Genomic DNA, 23,213 nt, shown 5'->3' with positions numbered 1-23,213 from the left:
TACTCCAAATGGGACATGAAAAGGAGCTTGTCTTTGGGGGTCTGTCTTTGGACTTTGGTTATTGAAGATGTTGTGATGGATAATTTGAGTGAATTTGACCAGGATTCCAACACCACCTCAAAAACTAAGGTATTATTTCTTAGCTCTCATCTATTATTTAGAGCTGGAGAGTTCTATCATCATCATCATCATCATCATCATCATCATCATGTGTGTATGTGTGTGTGTGTGCGCGCGTGCACATGCGCACGCGTGTGAGTGCCACTCATGAGCCTTGAACACATGGTCTGGGCACTGTCCCGAAGCTTTTTTATTCAAGGTCAGTATAATACCACTTGAGCCACAGCTCCACTTCTGGATTTTTGGTGGTTAATTGTAGATAAGAATCTGGCAAAAATGCTGAAACAAGGACACAGGGTGACTCATTGCAACAATGATACGTACAAGACAGTATATTGGAAATGAAGTTTACAACTTGTGGGGAGGGGAGGGAAGGGATAGTGGGAGAACAACAAGGGAAGGGGTAACAATGCTCAACAAATGTACTCATTGCCTTACTTATGTAACTGTAACCCTTCTGTACAGCATCTTTTTTTTTTGGTTGGTCGTGAGGCTTGAACTCTGGGCCTGAGCACTGTCCCTCAGCTCTTCAGCTCAAGGCTAGCGCTCTACCACTTGAGCCACAGCACCACTTCTGGCTTTTTTCTTTTTGCTTATGTGGTGCTGAGGAATCGAACCCAGGGCCTTGAGCATGCAAGGCAAGCGCTCTACCACTGAGCCACCTTCCCAGCCCCGTTGCAAATTTTTTAAACAAATTATCAACTATTGGGCTGGGAAGGTGGCTCAGAGTGCTTGCCTTGCATGTATGAGGCCCTGGGTTCAATTCCTCAGTACCACATAAGCAGAAAAAGCCAGCAATGATGCTATGGCTCAAGTGGTAGAATGCTAACCTTGAGCTGAAGAGCTGAGGGATAGTGCCTATATGCCCAGAGTTCAGGCCCCATGACCGGCAAAAAAAATAAAATAAAATAAGTTATCTAGTATTGTACAAAAGGACTTTAAAATGTCCATTTGTGTAGACAGTGCATCTTGATCCATGTCAGCGCTTCCACAATCACCCCTAACATGCAATTTATATATTAAAAATATTTTGACCATATATTACTGTGTTCTCTATTTCATAGTGAAGACCCAAAGATTAGCCCTTTCTATATCCTGTATCTATTTCTGCACACACAGTAGTGCTTACATTTTGAATTTGCATTCAAATTGTGGCTCTGTCACTCCCTAGCTGAGTAACTGATGGAAATTTCCTGAGTCCCTTCATCTTCAATATGGGATTATGAGCATTAAGGAGATGATCTATGTTAGATTCCAAGACCCAAAAGGGGCTCTACCACAATAGTGATTACCAGTGAATAATTTCTTTCTTTGTGATATGAGGAAATTACGTGTTGCCTTTAATAAAACCTAGGGTAATATGGTGAGAATTTAAAGAAGTAGGAAGACAATAGAAATTATACAATTTAGTTGGTGCTCTGTAAAGATTAACTGAGACATTCAAGATTTCAGATGAGATGTTAGACTAATAGGACTTTGAACAGATTTAACAGACACTTATTAGTTACCAAGCACAGCACCACCTAGGTCAAACCTGAGAGTAAGAAAGCCCAAGTCAAGGGTGAGAAAGAAGATTCTTCTCTAAATTCAAGGAAAAAAGCAATACACGAGATATGTTCTTACTTGCCTACAATGTTTCCCTTCTCTCTCAGAGCAGATGATTCAGCGTCAGCAGTTCACATAAAAAGTATTTCACATGGAAAGTATTAGTGATTCTGTGGGGAAATAAGTTTCTAAGTGCAGCAGTCTGAAATTAATAACTTTCTCAGTGGAAACTCTCTTGACAACAACTCAAGATGAAGTCACAGTGCAATTTTTCCAGTCTTGGATTGATTATCTTCCCTGTCTGCTTGATTTGTACCAGGCATGGATCCATGGGACAAGAAATTCAGTTTCCCCTTTCCTTGTACAGCTGGCCTGCCAACTAGAGGCTTTAGGCAATGGTTACTCCATTTTTCAATTTCCAATCTATCCACTTATTAAACCCAGACCAATCCTTTCTATTTATTTATTTATTATAGGATTTGGGGAAGACAGAGGGAGTGGGGAGGGGGTGAGATAGAGGGAGGAAAAGAAAGAGAAATGAAGAGGAGAGGAGACCCTCTAAGTCTTTACTGTTAATATAAAACATTTTGATTGAGGACATCAGAAAAGGAATAGGAAAAGGATATTGGAAGTTGTAGATCAGCTTTCTTTTGCTTTTGAGAAACATATTCCCATAAGAAAGGATTTTATTTAAAGACTTGTGTCCACGTGCAAGCAGTATATAGCTATCAAAAGAAAAGGCAATTTAGGAAATAAGTAGACAGAAAGGAGAGCAGTGTCTTTGCCAGAAAAAGCCACAGTGCAATAGACATGCAGAAAGATAACAAGATGCTCCAGTAGCCATATGTGGCAGGACATACATATTTTTTTATTCCTTCTTCCATGTAAATTTAGATAAAGTAGATCAACTTCTATTTTCCACCAATGATTTTTAAAAATAATTCCAAATTAGACTTTTTTCCCTTTCTTATAGAAGGCATTTTTTATTCATAATACCTTATTACATTAAAAGGTATAGACTTTCTGGACTGCGGATGAAGACTAGTGGTTGAGTTCTTGCCTTCCATCTATCAAGCCTTTCAAGTATAACACTACACAAACAGCAATGCAAGCCGGGAGCCAGTGGCTCACACCTGTAATTCTAGCTACTCAGGAGGCTGAGATCTGAGGATTGCAGTTTAAAGCTAGCCCAAGCAGGAAAGTTTGTGAGACCCTTATCTCCTGTAAACCCTGAGGAAACCAGAAGTGGCACTGTGGCTCAAGTGGTAGAACACTGGCCTTAGCTTAGGAGCTGAGGGACAGCACCCAGGCCCAGAGTTCAAGCCCCACAACTGACAAGAAAAAAAAAAAAGCAACGCAAAATAAATACAACTGAGGCAAAGTAGACTCTTACAGCTTGAATGAATTTGTTGATGAATATATGAGGCTAACAGAACAAGAGAGAACCTGGAGTTTGGAAAGTGATAGAGATCTCAAAGTTAGAAAGAAAAATATCTAGACATTAAAAAACTTGATTTCAGTTTGATCCTTTATAGGGACATTTCAATATGGTTCAAAACAGGTATGTTGGTGGAGTGCTTGCCAGGACAAGTTAAACGCCCTGAGTTCACCGGCAAGTTAATAGATAAATTTAACTGATCTGAAAAATTAGAAGCTAAGATTATCTTACTGAGACTATTAAGAAGATATGGGAAATGCAACAAGCTTCAAAGATTGAGGTTTTCCTCCTGCATTGGACAGGTAGTTAGACGCAATTCCAGATGGCTGGATATGATCTAAAGAAACAGAAGAGCTGCCCTGTAACTATGTGCGGGACACTGTGGAAGACAGCTTTAAAAGATAAATACTCTGTGTCTTCACCCAGCTTATCGTTCAGTTGTGTGGTAATCATTAAGCTGGCTTAGTAGGCTTGCACTGCAAATGTACCTCAGTCCAGCTCTGTGTCACTGGGTAAAATGCATAATCTCTCCAGGCACAGTTTCATCGGTGAGAAATTGGCCATTCTGTCTCCCACCCACCTCTCAGCAGGGCCTTTGTGCATTTCTTGTTGTCCCTGCCTGAGATCAGCTTTTGACTTTCACATCCCTTCCTCTGAGAGTTTTCTTGCGAAAATATAGTCTCTGGACCCAGAGGCTAAGCTGTTAAGATACTAAAGAATGTTTAAACACGAAGCTACTACCCGCCCTTGGGAAGGATTCAGGGAGAAGGTCAGGGAGCAAGTGCTTAGGATTTGCAGGCCCTCGACGAGGGTCTATAGCTGGGTTCCCAATAAAACTTTATTTGTGGACACTGGACTTCTGCAGACTATTGGTCTAGGCGACGGGGCTGAGTGTGGTCCCCGCCCAGTCGTTGGCTGACCCCTGACCTATAGGATGGCAGTGAGGGTGGGAGTGGAGGAGAACCTTGATCTTGTGGCTATACCAGGGAGTGGCCGGCTCGGGCGTCCAGACTACTGCCCTCCGCAGGCGCCGCGGGCCGGCGGGCGACTGGGGAGCTGAGGTGGAGGAGGGAGCCGAGGTGATGTGGCCGCGGCGGCGCAGGGCGCGGCTCGGTGGGGCAGGGCGGTGCGAGTTGGGGGCGGGGCGGCGCGCAGCGTCGCCGCCGTCGTCCGTCGTCTCCGCCTCCTCCCCAGGGGCCGCGGCGGAGCCTGGGCAGCAGCGGCGGTGCTTACGGCCTGAGGAGAGCGTCTGTCCCGGAGCGGCGGCGGCGGCCATCGAGACCCCACCCGCGGCGCGACCCTCAGGGCCTCCCTACGCGTCCAGGCCGCAGCGCCCGCGTCCCTTCAGCTCGTTCCTGCGCGCTCCCCCCCTGCTGCCGGCTGTGTGATGGCGTTGGCTTTGGCGGCGCTGGCGGCGGTCGAGCCGGCCTGCGGCAGCCGGTACCAGCAGGTGAGCAGCGCCGAGTTCCGTCCCTCAGCCTAGAGCTCGGACCCTGGCCCCGCCTGCCGTTTCAGACCTCTACAAGGCCGGCCTGTTGGCAACTCGACGCCCGGGGCTTGGCAGGCCGCGCTGGGCCCGGGCCTTGTGGCCTCGGCCTCCATTCCAGGCCGCTGCGGACCCTGAGTGGCCCTCCTCGCGATCCCGGGTGGAAACGGCTTTGGTTTCCCGCATTTCCCCGGGCGGGTGGGTCCCCGAGTCCGAACTCTGGGCTCAGAGTAGGCAGTGACCTGGGGCCATTTATTTTTCTCCTTCCCACCTTTGCTTTTTTTTTTTTTTTTTTGATGTCACTGGAAAAAGAAAGGGGGAGGGAAATGAAATGCGAAAGGAAACTGGGTGGAGAGAAAAGATAAAAATCGCTGGTGCTGCGGCGACGGCTCCCCCGCAGCGAGATGCGATTACTCAGGGTTTCTGGGCCGCGTCGGTTCGGTCAGGCCCGGCCCGCCCCTCCCCCACGCCTCGCTTTCAAGACAAAAGTAAAAACGAAGCGAGAGGAGCCCGCAGTTTGCAGCAGATCTGCAAGAGGCGATGTTTGGTCGAGGTGTTGCCCCAAAAATGTAGCGCGTCGGTGACGCCACCAGGCGTGTGCCTGCGAGTGTTCTAATCCCTTGGAAGTGACGTTTTGAGAGATGTAATAACATATCTGGGGAGGAAATGTATGGGGGATGATTGCATTATTATCTCGAAATTGAGGCCCCAGGGGAAAAAAGGGCTGCCGGCTTTTTACTCTCTTGTCTGTAGCTGTTTTTCTTTGGAATTTTTGCGGAGACCTTCTGCAGAGGATTTTTGTTGTTGATGTTGTTGTTTTCGGGTTTTTTTTTTTGGTTGTTATTTTTAAAAGATATTAAACTAACACATCGTGATTGTGGGAATGGAGCCAAGTAGTAGCTGATGTTGATTGGAACCGCGGATCACTGTGTTGTGTGATGCTTCAAATGCCTTGGGCATAATTTTCACACAAATGTCCAACCTGCCTTTATGAAACTAAAATGTCGCGATTTAGATAAGCTACATTTTCTGTATTTTACAAACAAGGAAAAACCCAATACCATTGAAACGTGTAGATTAACCGTGGTGCTGTCAGTTATTGGTTTGTTTTGCCATCTTTCGTTGGGTGTTGTCACCGGGCCCCTTCCTCCCCCCCCCCCCAGCTCAGAATGACTAATAAGAATTTGGCTTCTTGGTCTCATAGAGATTTTCCCCAAATTGTGGCAGAACGATATAACCCACGAATCTCTTAACAGCCTGGAGTCTAATAAGTGCATTTTGGTATGACCTTGGACCAGACTCTAGATTTCATGTATATATATATATATATATATATATATATATTTCATTATTATTATTATTATTATTATTTTGCCAGCCCTAGGCTTGAACTCGGGGTCTGGACACTGTCTCTGAGCTTCTTTTGCTCAAGGCTAGCATTCTACCACTTGAGCCACAGTGCCATTTCCCATCTTTCTGTTGTTTATGTGGTACTGAGGCATCGAACCCAGGACTTCATGCATGCTAGGCGAGCACTAAGCCACATTTCCAGCCCCTCTAGATTCTTTTCTGCTTTAATAAGAGTCTTTTCTGCTTTAATAAAATTCAAATCCCATGTCACCTGTCACCAATGTGTTTGCAAATCACCTGTGTCCTGTAGTGTCATCTGATTCATTATCTTCATCCTGATTTGGATAAGGCAACAAGCATCTTGGGTTTTCCTTCTACTGCTATCTTCTTGGATAATGCTGATAAGAGTGCTGGTAATAAGAAAATTTATTAGAGTATCAAAATTATTCAATGCCCAGTCTAGTGCATAATGAATTTTAATTAGGCAAGATTGTGGTGTGTCAGAGAGAGGCCATCTTATTCTTAAAAAAAACTTCAATAAAAACATAAAAAATATTCTTCGTAGAAAAATTTGTACGTAGATAACTAGAGTCAATATTTTGATGTGTATTCTGTGACTTTATAGCTGTATAAATATGAACAAGTTTAGATCAGTATACATAGTGTAAAGATAAGGGACACATATTGATTTACTGTGCATCAATCAGCACTAAGTGGTTTGCATCCATTTTACAAAACCTTTTTGTCAGTGTGTTCTCACAGTGTGGATGAAGAAGACAAGTCTCAAAGAGGCTCAGGGACATGCTCAAGGTCACAAGGCTAGGTTGTGATTATAAGGATATATACATACATACCTACTCACTGCCAAAAACAGGATATGCACCAGCAGATGCATACAGTATTTGTGTATATGCTCTGTTAAGCACCTATACGTGTTTCTAAGCACATCTTTATACACATGCAGTTCTTGGACACATTTTGCACATGTATTCGTATGTATCATGTCAAGCATCAGCATTCACAAATTTACATGTGTATTCTTGCACATATAGTGCAAATGCACTCAGTCTGGATATACAATGAAATGGTCCATATTCTAATACTGTTGTTTTTTCACATGATTATGTTTGTATATCATCTGTATCCCTTTCTCTCTTTTGTGCGTGTATGTGCATATATATGCATGAGGTACTGGGACTTGATCTCAGGGCTTTGTGCACTTAGATTTTTTGCTCAAGGCTGGTACTCTACCACTTGAGCCATACTTCTGCTTCTGGCTTTTTGCTGGCTAATTGGAGCTAAGTGTTGTGGATTTTGCTGTCCTGGCTAACTTCACACCTCTATCCTCAGGTCTCAGTCTCTTCAATAGCTAGGTGCCTGGCTTTCTTCTTCTTTTTTTTTTTAGGTGCTGGAGATACATTGAACTCTTGACCTCAAACATGCTAGGCAAGCACTTTGCCATATCCATAGCCCCATATCAAATATTTTTGCTGTCTATAGAGCACATACATATTTAAAAGGATTTTGAATTATAGAATGTTAGTGAATTGTCCCAGCAACTTGGTGGGAGCATGATACTCTTAGGTTGTTTCCAAAGGCTATTCTGACTTCTCTTGGGTCTTATTAATCAAATTGAGTTGGTCCTCTAGCCAATGTAATGAAAGCTGTATGATTTATAATGCAAATGGATTTTTTCCATTTATTTTTTGTACTAAGATTTAATTGAGGGCCTCTTGGAAGGCAGTTGGTTTACCACCTGAGTCATGTCTCCAGCCCTTTTTTGCATTGTTTTTGAGGTAAGGTTTTGCTTTATGCCAAGATCATCCCAGGCTTTGATCCTGTTAGTTGTGCTTCCTGTGTAGCTGAGGTAATGGATATACTCTACTGTGCTCAGCCATTGGTTGAGAGGGAGTCTCAAGAACATATTTTCCCTGGGCTGTCCTCCAACCATGATTCCCAGCCCTCTGCCTTCCAGTAGGTAGGATTACAGACAGGCTTGAGCCAAACCAGCTGTCTTTATGGTTTTTATGGATTTGTACAACTTGAATTTAGCATAGTGACAGAGCTTACAAAAGGGCTAGACAGGGCACTGGTGGCTCATACCTATATAATTCTAGCTACCGAAGAAACAAATCTGAGGATCTGGGTTGGGTCTCCAGCCAAGGGAGACAAATCAGAGACTGTTTATCTCCAGCAAAGCCAGAAGTGGAGAGGTGCCTTGGAGTGGAGAAAGACAAGCTAGAGTCTCAGGTTCTGCATTCTACCCCCTGAGAGGTCCTCCCTCCATGTGCAAACAAAAAGAAAAGGGAAAGGGAAAGACTGGGCTCACAGTTTCCCTGTGTTCTGATTTTGTTTACTATTTTTCCTTTTTGCAGTTTTGAAACTGAGTTTGTGTATCCAGACATGGAAACACTGTTTCAAGACAGGTCTATACCCAATGTGGAGAAACTTGTGGAGCACTCAGTAGACCCTCTTTGCCTTCCTGCAATAGATCTTTGCCTACATCATAAAATTTTCCACTCTATACCAGATGTTTTGAGATATTTGGATCTTGAATATAATCTAAGTGGACAGTAGTACTGCCACGTAGGTAGAAAACTGCACACTGTTCAGTTAGGACTTAACTCATTTCCTGCTGTTTGTAAGCAACCCCAGGAGAGCACATCTGAGAATAATAACATTTTCCTAGATCAGAAAATAATTTCATGTCTTTTAATAGGTAAAACTTTATTCATATTTAAGTATTAGATGAAATTATGATCATGGGAGAAGGACCAAAGAATGTCTATATCATTTGTTTTACTTACTTGTTTTTTAGTTTCAGAAGTCAATTTACATTACTTCACATTACAGGCCTGTAATGTCAGCACTGGGATAGCTGAGGCAGGAGATTTGTGAGTTCAGGACAAGACTGAGCACTATATAGTGAGGCTCTGTTTTAAAACTACTAAATATATATCATTTATATAACGTGTGTGTGTGTGTATGTGTATGTATGTGTGTGTGAGTGCATGTGTTGGTCCTAGGGCTTGAACTCAAAAGGTTTGTCCCTGAGCTTTTTGGCTCAAGGTTGTCACTCTACTACTCCACTTCAGCTTTTTGTGGTCAATTGGACTTTCCTGCTTGAGCTGGCTTTGAACCATAATCCTCAGATATCAATCTTCTGAGTAGCTAGGATTACAGGCATTGAGGCACTTGTGCCTGGTCTATATAATGTTTGTATACACACACAAACACACATGGCTATTTATAGAGAGATAAAATGGGTACATTGTTTCTTTGAAAACTACTTAGAATTATGAGGAAATTTACCATATTAATCTTTGGTTTTGTTTTTTGCTTTTTTGTTGTTGTGTTTATTTTTTGCTTTGTTTTGTTTTTGGTACTGGAGATAAACCTGGGGCCTTGTGCATATTAAGCATAAGCTAAACCTGCAAGCCCAACCATTTTTAATGTAGTCAGTCTTATTAAGTATGCTCATGTCTGTGCAGTGACTATCTAATGGGTATGAAATGGTATCTCTTTGCAGTATGGATTTCCACTATTGATTAGTGATGTTGAGGATATTTTCATTGCAGTGGCTATTTGTATTATCTTTTTTGGAGAAATGTCTATTCAAATCCTTTGTCTGTTTTTTAATTGGCTTTTCTATTAAGTTTAAGTGTGGTAAGTTTATTTCTCTAAGCTGTGGGGGTAGAATTATTTTTACTATTTTTTTGAGGTGAGTGGTCTCTCTCTTTTTTTTTTTCCTGTCCTGGAGTTTGAACTCAGGGCCTGGACACTGTCCTTGAACCTCTCTGTGCTCAAGGCTAGTGCTCTGTCTACCATTTGAGTTACTGTGCCACTTCCAGCCTTTTCTATGTATGTGGTACTAAGGAATCGGAGGCAAGCACTCTACTCCTAAGCCACCTTCCCAGCCCCAGTGGTCTCATTTTTTATATTGCCAGGGCGGGGCTCAAAATTGAGGTCTTCCCATTTCAGCCTCTCAAGTAGCTGGGATTATAGGTGTATGATACCACTTGGCCTTAGAAGTGTGTGTGTGTGTGTGTGTGTGTGTGTGTGTGTGTCTCTGTGTGTGTGTGTGTGTGTGTTGATCCTGGGATTGAACTCAGCCTGGGTGCTGTCTCTGAGCTCTTGAGCCACAACTCTCCACTTCCAGCTGCTTGATGGTTAATTGGATATAATCTCATAGACTTTTGTGCCTGGGCTGGCTTTGAAACTGTGATCCTTAGATCTCAGCATCCTGAATAGCTAGCATAACAGGCAGGTGCCCAGCACCCAGCTAGAATTATTTCTTAACTAATATTTATCTTTTTAAACTGTTTCAATGAGAATTTCAAACACATACAAAAATAGGGCAGTGAAATAAATCTAATGAACCAGTTAGACTTAGCAATTATGAACTAATGACCAATCTTTTTTTTAAAATTTTTTTATTTTGAAAATACTGTACAGAGGGGTTACAAATACATGGGCAAGATAATGAGTACATTTCTTTTTTTTTTCTAGCTTTTATTCCTTAACATCTTAACAAAAGAATATTGCCCAAAGTTTAAAAAACCTTTGAAAAATATACAGTTTTGTATTATTTACACAACATATGGGTACAGGTTCGAAAATCATAAACATTGCTACCTAAGAAACATAGTGGGAAGGCGAGATGTAACTCACTGCCTTTCAGATGCAGAGTGATAAATATGTTCTCACATTTCTACTACCTTTGTTCTTACCTGATAAATTATAGGGTACCTGAGAGGTTGGAAGACTAATGATGAACTCGAACACCTTCGATCGGATCGTGTTTGATCTTATTTTCAGATTTAAAACTTACTACATTTTAAATCTCTTTACAACTTCATAAAGTAAAGCTAAGCTAGCTTTATTCTCATTATTCTAGATGATCTAATGTGAACCACATGAACTATGCCTGTGTCTACAGACCTAAAACTCAGAGTACATTTCTTCCCAAGCATTGTAGCCTCCTCCTTTGTTCTAATGACCAATCTTATTTAGATTTTCTACCATATTTGAAGCAAATTCTAGAGCTATCAGAGATAGTATTTCACTTAAATGTATTTCTTTGTGAAGACTAAAATATAAAGGATTGTCCTATATTAAGCAGATATTATCATGGGAAGATATGAGAGCTCTTTTGTAGTCTGTTACATATTTTGAAAGAGTTTGTGAGTATTTGGAGCCACAGTCTGTAACTCATTTGGATTTGTTGACTCTTGGCAAGCCTTGTTCTTCATGTAGTTTTTGTAGCCCTGGTGGATTCTTTTTTCTTTCTTTTTTTTCTTTTATTGTGAAAATACTGTACAGATCCGGCTGTGGGTTCTGAACTCTGGGCCTGGGTGCTGTCCCTCAGCTCTTTAGCTCAAGGCTAGCACTCTACCAGTTGAGCCACAGCGCCACTTCAGCCTTTTTTTTTTCCTGCTTATGTGGTGCTGAGGAATCAAAACCAGGGCCTCATGCATGCAAGGCAAGCGCTCTACCACTGAGCCACCTTCCCAGCCTGCCCTGCTGGATTCTTATGGACCCATATTTATTTTCTTTCTTGATCCCAGTGCTGACTCCTTACTATGGAGATTTATTTGGCTTAATCATTCTATCGATGTCCTGGAAACAGGGCAAGACTTCTTGATAGGGACAGAAACTAAGACCCAAATTGAGCTTCCCTCAGGAATCTTGCTGAAAGGACCTAATATAGGTCTTATGTGTAATTTCACATTACATTTCCCCATATATTAAGTAGTACATCTCCTGCCGTGGGAATCACTTTAAAAAGAAGGTTTTAAGAAATTCAAATTATATTCTCTGATTTATTTGCTCTTAAGACTTAAAATGATTCCTTTGGTTTCTTTATGTTATCTTTAAGTACAATTGCTTAGTCAGAACTGTATTTATGTAGAAGTGGACAGTGGCTATTTAGAGAAAGCAATAATCTGTAATTAGAGATTTATATCATGTTGAGGGTCTTGTCTTTTTACCCTCCAGTCATTGTTACAAGTAGGATAGACGGTAAGTATCATGTATGGAATTTTTTGGACTTTACAAACTTCTTAGTTATAATCCTTTCTAGTGGCTGACCATGTGCAAGTCCAGTATGTATTGTCATCTCCAACTATAGTAATAAAGCAAGCATACTCAAATATAGATACATACACAATGCATAGATACATTCTTGTATTAAGTTAGAACATTTTTTTTCTAAAGGAAAATTCAATTTCTCTTTTATATCTCTGGAAGTGTCATTCTTATTTAGCTTTCTTATCTTTTCCTTTAAAAATAATAAAATAAATTGCTTATTTATTTGTTGTGGTTTAAGCCCAGGACTGTGGGCATGATAAACACCAGATCCTTTTCATATTTTTAAGTGTATTTTTTGGAACATTTGAAAATGTATAGACACGGGCTGGGAAGGTGGCTCAGTGGTAGAGTGCTTGCCTTGCATGCATGAGGCCCTGGGTTCGATTCCTCAGCACCACATAAACAGAAAATAAAAAAGCCGGAAGTGGTGCTATGGCTCAAGTAGTGGAACGCCCGCCTTGAGCTGAAGAGCTGAGGGACAGCGCCCAGGCCCAGAGTTCAGGCCCCACAACCAGACCAAAAAAAAAAAAAAAGTATAGAAACACCTTATAGCTAGTTAAATCTTGCATTTAAGTCTGTATGGACACATACCAATATGAATATATTTATAATTGTTTACCATAACTCTTTGTTTCTCTTTGACATATCTCCATCATTTGTTCATGAACTTTTTTTTTTTTAAGGATTTTCAGTACTTTTGGGTATCACAGTAGAGTCTTCTTATATATTTCTTACATCAGTATAGAATTAGTCATTCCTCTAGGAGCCTGGTTCTTTTAATTGGAAAATGCTATTAAAAACCGATATGCATTCTTTGTTACTGGGGTGTTATTGCTTCTAGGCCTCCTAAGTTGGCAAAACAAAGAAATAGATGATGTGCTTCCATGGGTATAAAAATCTGTAGTGCCTCCCTTTCTGCTTTCCCTCCACTCTCTTCTCCTCCCCTCTAAGTTGACAAAGCAAAGAAATAGATGAGGATGTGTTACTCTTGGTATATCTATACATCTGTACATTTCTCCCTTTCTCTTTCCCTCTACCCTCCCCTGTCCTCCCTCTTCTTTCTCTCCTCCCTTCCCTTCACTCTCTTTTCTTTCTTCCCTCCCTTCCCCTTCTGTTTTCTCCCTACTCTTTCTCCCTTCTCTTTTTCCATGTAGGGGATTGAACCTGAGTCTCATATGATAAGCACTCCCAGCCCCATAACTCTTATATAAATTATCCCTGAAGAGATAACTTCATGCCAATATCTACAGCTCTGATCAACCTATTACCACATGGAGTATTTCCCCTTCTTCCCTCACTCCCATCAGTAAGAGATGTGTCTTCTACCATCTGGCATCTGTTTACTTAATTCTTTAGTTCTAATATTCACATGTAGTAGTATCAGCATTGCTAACCCATACACATGTGGGCAACAGTCTTATTCTTTGGAGGCTGTATCTACAGTTACAGAGTATTAATTTCTAGAAGTTACTTAGCACCTTTGCCCTGTAGCTTCAGGGATGTGGTTTCACACATTTGTGATACAATTGTATTGTTTGTCACATTCTGCATACCATCTTGGGAATTCCCAGTCCCCTGCATGGATTTTTAACTTTTGTTTATCAGTTGTGGGGCTTAAACTCAGAGCCAGAGCACTGTCCCTCAGCTCTTCAGCTCAAGGTGAGCGTTCTATCACTTGAGCCATGGCGCCAATTCCAGTTATCTGGTGGTTAATTGGAAATAGTCTTAAGGACTGTCCTGCCCGGGCTGGCTTTGAGCCGTGATCCTCAGATCTCAGCCTCCTGAGTAGCTAGGATTACGGGGGTGAGCCACTAGCACCTGGCTTATTCTTTCTTTTTTAAGGTAAAGTTTTAGCAAAGATTTATTTTAGCATAACAGCGTATTTTAGCATGACAGCATTAATGTAGGGAGAAATAGAGAAAGAGAAACATTTCCTGCTCCCCAAACAGGAAATGGGAGTTAAAGGCTTCTAATTTCTAGTCTTCTTACCAACTAAATTTAAGAGGTTTAGAAAACCTGCCAGTTACATTTCGAACAGCATTAAGTAAGGCTAGAAGGTCATCTACTGTGGTGGGGATTTTATATTGATTGACAAGAGATCATTGCTGCTAGGTACCTGGTGGCTTAGCCTGTAATCCTAGCTACTCAGGAGGCTGAGATCTGAGGATCATGGTTCAAAGTCAGACTGGGCAGGAAAGTCCGTGAGACTCTTAACCTCCAGTGAACCACTCAGAAAATCGGAAGTGGCACTATGGCTCAAGTGGTAGAGCATCACCTTTAGCTGAAGAGCTGAGAGATAGCATTCAGGCCCAGAGTTCAAGCTCTGTGACCAACAGAGGGGGGGGGGGGAGATAAAGTGAGAGAGGGAGAGAAGGAGGGAGGAAGGAGGAAGAGGAGGGAGAAGGGAGGGGGGAGGGATCATTGCTTCTATATTCAGTCCTTTGGATCTCAGCCTCCTGAGTATACCCAGATTATGCATGACTGTATTTGTCTAGGGCCAGCCTTGAGCAAGCTAGCTGAACAAGAACATAAGCTCTGAATTTAAGGCCTAGTACTGGTATGCACATGTACATGTACATGCACACAGACCACACACACTCACAAAAAGATCATTTTCAACACTTTTGTGTGGTTGCATTGCATTTTCAGATGTTGTATTTTATTTTACTTCATATTTTGGTATTGATACTAGAGTGAATTCTTAGTGTTGTGCTGCTTGAGCTATGCCTCCATTCTGTTGAACATGAAAGGTAATCATTGGTGTATGTTATTAGCATCTACTATTCTTTGAAAGATGAAAATACCTTTTTCCCCATTTTAGATAGAGTTAATATAGTCTAAATGCCATTATTTAACATTTTACATTTAATGAGGATATATAATAATGCTTAAAAGGATCTCAACAATTACTAGGTAGTACATTTTAACTGATATTTTTTTCTTTTAGCAGGTTGGTGTAATCATATGCCAGTCACACTCATTGCTCCTAGTTAATGTAGTTTAAATTTTTAAAACTTTCTAAGAAATGAGGTTTTTTTTTCCCTCTTAAAAAATACATTCTTATTTTTAATACTACATTGACATGATAAAAATATTTGGTGATGGAAGATTCCACCATCTGTTAAATGGAAGTATATAAACTCTAAAAGTTTAGAAGGAGTTATGGTACTTTTATTCTATTTTTTTTGTATTTTTCTTATTGTAAACTTGTAAATTTTACTAATCAAGAAAAAAATTTAAATTCCTCTTGACTGTTTTCATTATTGTAAAAACGTTATAGTCATTTTGGAATATATAAATAAGCATGACATTTTTTCTTTTTGAGATAGAGCCTTGCTATGTGGCCCAGGCTGGCCTTGAATTGGTGATAGTCTTGACCTTACCTCTTTAGTCCTGGAATTACAAAATTTTTTTTGGGGGGGAGTCCGGTCGTGGGGCCTGAACTCTGGGCCTGGGCGCTGTCCCTCAGCTCTTCAGCTCAAGGTTAGCCCTCTACCACTCCAACCACAGCACCACTTCCGGCTTTTTTCTTTTTGCTTATGTGGTGCTGAGGAAACGAACCCAGGGCCTCAGGCATGCAAGGCAAACGCTCTACCACTGAGCCACCTTCCCAGCCCCTGGAATTACAAAATATTTTTTATTTTAAAAATTTGTATATATTGGGGGCTGGAAAGGTGGCTCAGTGATAGAGTGCTTGCTCCCATACATGAGGCCCTGGGTTCCGATTCCTCATATAAACAAAAAGGCTTGGAAGTAGCGCTGTGGCTCAAGTGGTAGAGCACTAGCCTTGGGCTAAAGAGCTCAGGGACAGTACACAGGCCTAGAGTTTAAGCCCCATCACCAACAGAAAACAACAAAAAAATTGTATATAATATTGGTCTCTAAAATGTCTTCATCTTATGGATCACTCATAATGCAAAAGAGACATTTAAGCAGTGCCTATTTGTTAAATATATGGGAATTCTAAAGTATGTACAATAAAGCCTTCTAAGTGTATTAATTTCCAGTGGACTATCACTTGTTTCTCTTAACCTATCTTTAGCAGTAGAAAACTCAGAACCGTTTTTGTTTGTTGGTTTGTTTCTTTGTCGGTCATGGTGCTTAGACTCTGAGCCTGAGCACTGTCCCTGAGCTCTTCAGCTCAAGGCGAGCATTCTGCCACTTGGGTCACAGTGCTACTTCCATTTTTCTGGTGGTTAGTGGGAGATAAAGTCTCATGGTCTTTACTCCTCAGATGGCTTCAAACTGCAATCCTCAGATCTCAGCCTCCTGAGTAGCTAGGATTACAGGCCTGAGCCACCAGTGCCCGGCTCAGAACAGTTTTATGTATACATTAAATCATTACTAAGTACCTGTTGAATGATTCTAGTCAATGAGAATGGATTATGGTATGATTTAGTGTTATACTGATCAATTTAGAGAATGAGTTACTAACTTAAAGGCATCATTTGGGGTTGGATATAGAGGAGGAAGAGATCACTCGGTTCTAGAGATTTTTAGGAAAGCTTCTGAGATGAACTTGAGCCTGGCTTTAAGGATGGTAAGATGTAGATGGAGCAGGGGTAGAGTTGTGTGGGGATGGATTGGGGGCTGGGGAGGTAATGAGAATGACATGACTCAGGGAAAGGAGTTGACTGTCATAATTTGTTTTAATTTGTAGTTAATTCCTAGTATGAATCTGTCTTTGGAAGACTACCTCTCTTCCTCTACCTGGAGCACACTCTGTTCCTTTTATCCCTAATGTTAGTTTGTCTTCCCTCTGCCCCCATTTAGATTAGGTTTTCTTTGATCACAATAGATTCCCTTTTTGTCACACATTTTGTAGTCACTGGGCACTTCCCTTAGCTTTTTTTTTTTTTTTTGCTCTAGGCTGGCTCTCTCACAGCTCTGCTTGCAGCATTTGGGTGGTTAATTGGAGACAGAAAATCTCAGGGACCTTTTTCCCTGGGCTGGCTTCAAACCACCATCCTCAGACCTTAACCTCCTAAGTAGTTAGAATTACAAGGTGTGAGCCACCAGCAGCTGGCTTTGCTTTTTACTGGTTAATTGAGCTTATCTATAACCAGGTTGGCTTTAAACTTGTGAACATTTTGCCTCTGCCTCCTAAGTGCTTGGATTACAGGTGAGAGTCACCATGATCATCTAAAGTTTTTGTCTTTGTTTTTTGTGTGCTTGAATTCTGGGCCTGGGCCCTGATTCTGAGCTCTTCAGCTCAAGGTGAGCACTCTACCCCTTGAGCCACAGCTCCACTTCTGGTTTCCTGGTGGTTAATTGGAGATAAGAATCTAATGGACTTTCCTGCCCCAGCTGGCTTTGAACCATGATCCTTAGATCTCCTGAGCAGCTAGGATTATAGGCATGAGCCACCAGCGCCCGACAAGGGTACCCACTTTTAAAGATAAACATATGTGCTTTCTACAGGAAGATGGACATGCATTCTTTTTTTGTTTTTGTTTTTTTGTTTTTTTTGGGTCTGGTTGTGGGGCCTGACCTTTGGGCCTGGGCACTGTTCCTCAGCTCTTCAGCTCAAGGCTGGCGCTCTACCACTTGAGCCACAGTGCCACTTCCGGCTTTTTTTTTTTTTTTGCTTATGTGGTGCTGAGGAATCGAACCCAGGGCCTCATGCATGCAAGGCAAGCGCTCTACCACTGAGCCACCTTTCCAGCCCACATGCATTCTTTTTGATAAAAATATTTTAGCTGTGATAATCCATACACTCAGCTGACCAGAGGGTAAGGAATTTAGATATGCATGGCACCGGTGGTTCACTGCTATAATCCTAAAAGGATTGTGGTTAGAAGCCGGCCCAGCTAGGAAAGTCAAACTACCCAAAAAAAGCCAGAAGTAGAGCCCATGGCTCAAGTGGTAGAGTAGTGGTCTTGAACAAAAATAGCTCAGGGAAAGTGCTTAGGAGTTCAAGCCCAGTACTGGCACCAAAAAGAACTTAGATATATGAAAAACAAGCATAGCTCAAAAGGATCCATTTACTGTACTCAAGAACCACTTTTGGTTATTTAGTACAATTGTATATAGGTATAGTACTTTGCCAATAGATTAAATGAACAAACTAGTCCTTAATAACAAATGTTGGTCCTACTTATTTTACATGAAGCAAAAAATATCATTGAATTACTATTTAATTAGTGCCAACAACTGGGGTTTCCTGCACTCTTACTCAGCTTTTCCTGCTGATGTTCTGCTGTTTGAATTAACTTTTAAACCTCTAAAAATATCAGCCATATTGTTAAAGCTAAAAGTACAATCAAACTTTGTAGTAAATTAATGAAAAAGTAAAAATGTTCTTTAAGACATTAAGGGAAAAATGACAAAACAGTAAAGAAAATTAGTCTGATTTTGACATATAACAGTATATGGTAAAAGTTATTGGATTAAATACTGGAAGTTGTGACCCCATGAAGAAGGTGGTTATGGGCTGTGGAAGAAGAAAAGGCAGGAAGGTATGAAAAGCTTAACCAGCCTATTCACATTTGATCCCACTCCTGCAGGTCACATATCTGTATTAATAGACTTTCCATTTTAGGATATATAGGACAGTTCTTTTTCTTCTCTCTCTCTCTCTCTCTCTCTCTCTCTCTTTCTCTCTCTCTCTTTGTTGATTGTGGGGCTTGAAAGTTCTTTTTCATACAGCTTGCACAAATCAACAAACTTAAGTATATTGATAGGCTTGGAGTTTAACAAAACTCTACATTTGATTGGCTTTGTTTTAAAAGAGTTAATGCCATTTATAACATTATGTACAATTTACTTTAGTGTTAAGATCTAAGCATACATGTGTATATGTTATGTGTATCTTAAATATATTGATCTTAATGAGTCCGTGTGTATATACGTGTCTGTGTCTATAAATCTTTCTCTTTTTTGGGGGGGGGGTCTGGTCGTGAGGCCTGAACTCTGGGCCTGGGTGCTGTCCCTCAGCTTTTCAGCTCAAGACTAGCGTTCTACTGCTTGAGCCACAGTGCCACTTATGTGGTGCTGAGGAATTGAACTGAGGGCCTCATGCATGCGGGGCAAGCGCTGTCACTGAGCCACCTTCCCAGCTCCTGTGTCTATAAATCTTAATGGAGGCTGGAATGTTTTCTATACCAAGTCAAGAGACCTTTCCGTTCTAGTATGAGTAATCAGGACAGATAACTTTTAATATTGTTCTTGAAATCGAAAAGAATTCTTGAACAGTGCTGGTGTAATTCATGCTCTGTTGTATTTGTATACCTTTAAATAGGGAATAATTAGGAGCTTGTTTTTGTTTCCATATTTCTATTTTGTTAGAATTTTAGCATCTCCTAATAGAAAGCTGAATAGGTGGGGCTGGGAAAGTAGCTCAGTGCTAAAGCGCTTGCCTTGCATGCATGAGGCCCTCCCTGGGTTCAATTCCTCAGCACCACATAGCAGAAAATAAAATAAAAAAAGCCGGAAGCGGTGCTATGGCTCAAGTGGTGGTGCACTGGCCTTGAGCTGAAGAGCTGAGGGACAGCGCCCAGGCCCAGAGTTCAGGCCCCACGACCAGAACCACCACCCCCTCCCCCCAAAAAAAAGAAAGCTGTATAGGTGGTTTTAAAAATAGAATGTACTTACCTCCTCACATTTAAATTATGCATTAAATGTTATGTAAATTACTTTAAATGAATCTAGCTATTATTTCTAGTATTTTTTATTCTATAAACAATTATCCAGTCAAATTCAAAGGCAACAAGCTAGGTGCTTAGTCTCAATTTGGACTTCCATTTTGTTTCTCCATATTGCCTAGAGATCTGAACTGAGCATGACTTTTATATTGGATCAAATGGAAAAGAGTTAAGATTCAGGACAGTGTAAAGACATGAATTTATTTTTTATTTTTGTTGGTTGTGGGTCTTGAACTCAGGGCCTGGGCACTGTCCCTCAGCTCTTCAGCTCAAGGCTAACACTCTACCACTTGAGAGCCACAGCACCACTTCTGGCTTCTTCTGTTTATGTGGTGCTGAGGAATCGAACCCAGGGCCTCATGCATGCAAGGCAAGCACTGTACCACTGAGCCACCTTCCCAGCCCGGATTGGTTTTTCTAAATTGTTCTGATGTTGTTTTTTTAAAAGATACTATATTTTAGGTCAGAGAAACCTGTTTTTATCTCATGGATTGACTGTTCCCCTCATTTCTCCAACTAACCCTCTGAGGGCAAGCTCTTAATCCATTACGTTCTTGGCTGCAGATTTACCAAAGCTGGGTGTCATAAACCACTGGGACCAGGGGACCATTTGTTTGACCAAGTCTTGGTAAAGCCACCAATGGGTCCCAAAGGCTGTCAGGTTCTTGACAAATACCTGATGCCTCTCAAATGTTTGTACCATGGCTATGGGTGGTTGGTCCTTTTGTAGATAAGGACTGATTTCTGACAGTTACTTGGTTTCTTAGAGGAGTGCTCATGGTGTTGACACCTTCTTTTCTCTCATTACTTGGACCCATAGTAAAAAATACTAGTTATGAAAAACATCAAACTGGTGATCACAGTTCACATAGCTAAGGACTTACATCGCTTCTGAGACTATTTTATCTTTTGCCAAACCAAAAATCTGTAAATAGAGAGCTTTACAAATGGATGGCCTTTCTAAGGAGATTTACTGCAGTATTAGAATGATGTCTTCATCTGTCACTACATTGTCTTTAAAAATCATTATTCTAATTACTTGCTTTGGTGAATTTTTATTTTTAATTGTTTTCAATTTTGATATTAAGAGGATTTTCCTTCTGGCATGAGAGGGTCACAAAAGCCAGGCAAGAACTCTTATCATTTGAGCCAATGCCCTCAGGCACAAGCTGGCCTCAAAAGTTGTATTATCCTGCCTCTGCCTCCTGAGTAGCTGGAATTATAGGTATATTCCACTGTGCTCATCTCTATTGTAGCTCCTGAGGTAGAAAAAAAATGATGTGATTTATAAGGATCTTTACTTTTGACTCCTTTGGCGGGGGCAGAGAAGAATATTGGGGATAACTCTTAGAATAAGATATTAGCCAAACTACCTTTTGATGCTATTTTTCCCTTTAGGAAAGGGCAAAATGAACGAAATCCTTGTTTACCTGATTAGTTTGCAGCTCAGTGTGTTTCTTGGTCATTTCCATCTCTTTCATCTTGCTGTGGTAAGCTCTAGGAATATCTATGGGATGAGAACCCAGTCCTTTGCATTGAGGGACATTGATATTGGATTAACAAGATTATAGTAGTTTGGAGGTTAATGTAGCATTTTCGTCGTAAAGTTTATATAATACAAATTTGGAAAACAAAAATAGAAAGCTATTCTTTTAAGATAAAATTCATATGATGTTTACTTTAAAAATGTACATTAATTTTTATTGTTTCTACAAAATGTAGAAATTACCACTGTCTAATTTCAAAACTTTTTTTTGTCGGTTGTGGGGCTTGAACTGTGGGCCTGGGCGCTGTCCCTGAGCTCTCTAGCACTCTACCACTTGAGCCACAGTGCCACTTCTGGTTTTCTGGTGGTTAAATGAGAAAAGAGTCTCAGGGACTTTCCTGCCCAGGCTGGCATTGAACTGCAATCCTCAGATCTCAACCTCCTTAGTAGCTAGGATTACAGATGTGAGCCCGGCTTCAAAACATTTTTTTAAAAATCATCCCCCAAAGAAGTAACTTTTAGCAGACTTCAGCTACTCTCTTTCACACTCTTCTGTAGCCCCTTGAAGGAGGTATTTGACTTTTTTATTTGCCATTTTTCCCCCTTTTTTTCTTAGGTCCAAGAACAGAACTCAAACTCTTACCTGCCACTTTTGCTCATTGGCTATCAGTCAGCCAAGTGAGCCATGTCTTAGAACCCCTGGCAATTTTTTTTAAATAAATGAAAACATAAAATATTTGGTGTTTTATTAATGGCTTCTTTATCTCCTCTTTTCTTGTCATACCAGAGTTTGAATTCAGAGTTTCATGCTTGCTAGGCAGGCCACTGTACCACTTCAGCAATAGACTTTCTATTTATTTTTGGTAGAAGTTTAAACTCAGGACCACATTTGCTAGGTAGGCACTTTACCAATTGAACCGTGCCCCTTAGGCCTCTTTAACTTAGTATAATGTTTTCAAAGTTCATCTGTTTTGTAGCATGTATCAATTTATTCTTTTCTAATTAAATAATACTTCACTGTATGGATATACCACATGGAGTTTGTAAACTGGGGAATATTTTGGTTTTTATGAATAATTGCTGCTGTGAACATTCATGTACAGATTTTTATGTCAGTATGTTTTTCAGCTTTTCTTGGTAATCTGGAAGTAGAAATGCTTAGACAGTTTGAGAGCCTCCAAGTTTTTCTATAGTAGCTATATTGTCTACATTCCAACCAACAGCCTGTTAGTTTTCTTATCCTCACCATGTATATAGCAGCACTTGTTACTATTTGTCCTTTTTATTTTAGCCATTTAGTAGGTGTGAAGTAATAACTCATGGTTTTCCCTCATGATTTTGAGCCCTGATGATTTAATGGTTTTGAGCATTTTCTACTGTTCATTTATGTATCGTTTTTGGAGAAATGCCCACTCAAGTCTTTTACGCATTTTATTACTAAGTAGTGGTACAGAGAGGTTGCAATTTCCTAAGTTTCCTAGCCCTTTTTTTTTTTTTTTGTCGGTCATAGGGCCTGAATTTGGCCTGTGCGCTGTCCCTCAGCTCTTCAGCTCAAGACTAGCGCTCTATCACTTGAGCCATAGCTCCACTTCTGGCTTTTTCTGCTTATGTGGTACTAAGGAATTGAACTCAGGGCCTCGTGCATGCGAGGCAAGTACTCTACCCCTGAGCCACCTTTCCAGTCCCTCTTAGTCCATTTTTTAAATGTATCAGTCTTTTACTATCAGTTCTCTCTTCATTTTATAAGAACTATGTAAAATAGCACTGCTAATTTATAACAAATGAGTAGGATATTATTCTTGAATGTGAATTGGATTTTTTTTGGGTCAGTTGTGGGGCTTGAACTCTGGGCCTGGGCACTGTCCCTGAGCTCTTCAGCTCAAGGCTAGTAGTGCTCTACCACTTGAGCCACAGTGCCACATACAAATTTTCTGGTGGTTTATTAGAGATAAGAGTCTCACGGACTTTCTGGTGGTCTGGCTTTGAACCGTGATCCTCAGATCTCAGCCTCCTTAGTAGCTAGGATTACAGGTGTGAACCACTGGTACCCGGCTT

The 23,213-nt window shown here is 40.9% G+C and overlaps 1 protein-coding gene across 2 annotated transcripts in view; it reads left to right on the top strand.

Moving 5' to 3' along the window:
- Ndfip1 (Nedd4 family interacting protein 1) overlaps positions 1-23,213 on the top strand; it is a 113,271-nt gene that overhangs the window by 66,177 nt on the left and 23,881 nt on the right. Inside the window, exon 1 of one of the 2 annotated variants that reach the window (XM_013020402.1) lies at positions 4,288-4,553. The exons of the other annotated variant lie outside the window; for it this stretch is intronic. Coding sequence (XP_012875856.1) covers positions 4,491-4,553 — 63 coding nt within the window. The 5' untranslated portion in view covers positions 4,288-4,490. Of the gene's footprint in view, positions 1-4,287; positions 4,554-23,213 lie in introns of those variants that run through there. 2 annotated transcript variants of the gene reach the window in all.

The sequence above is a fragment of the Dipodomys ordii genome, unplaced genomic scaffold (genome assembly GCF_000151885.1).
Source record: "Dipodomys ordii isolate 6190 unplaced genomic scaffold, Dord_2.0 Scaffold50, whole genome shotgun sequence".
Classification (NCBI taxonomy): Eukaryota; Metazoa; Chordata; class Mammalia; order Rodentia; family Heteromyidae; genus Dipodomys; species Dipodomys ordii.
Note: the sequence above shows the minus strand (reverse complement) of the source record. Positions and strands in the feature narration are given on the sequence as shown.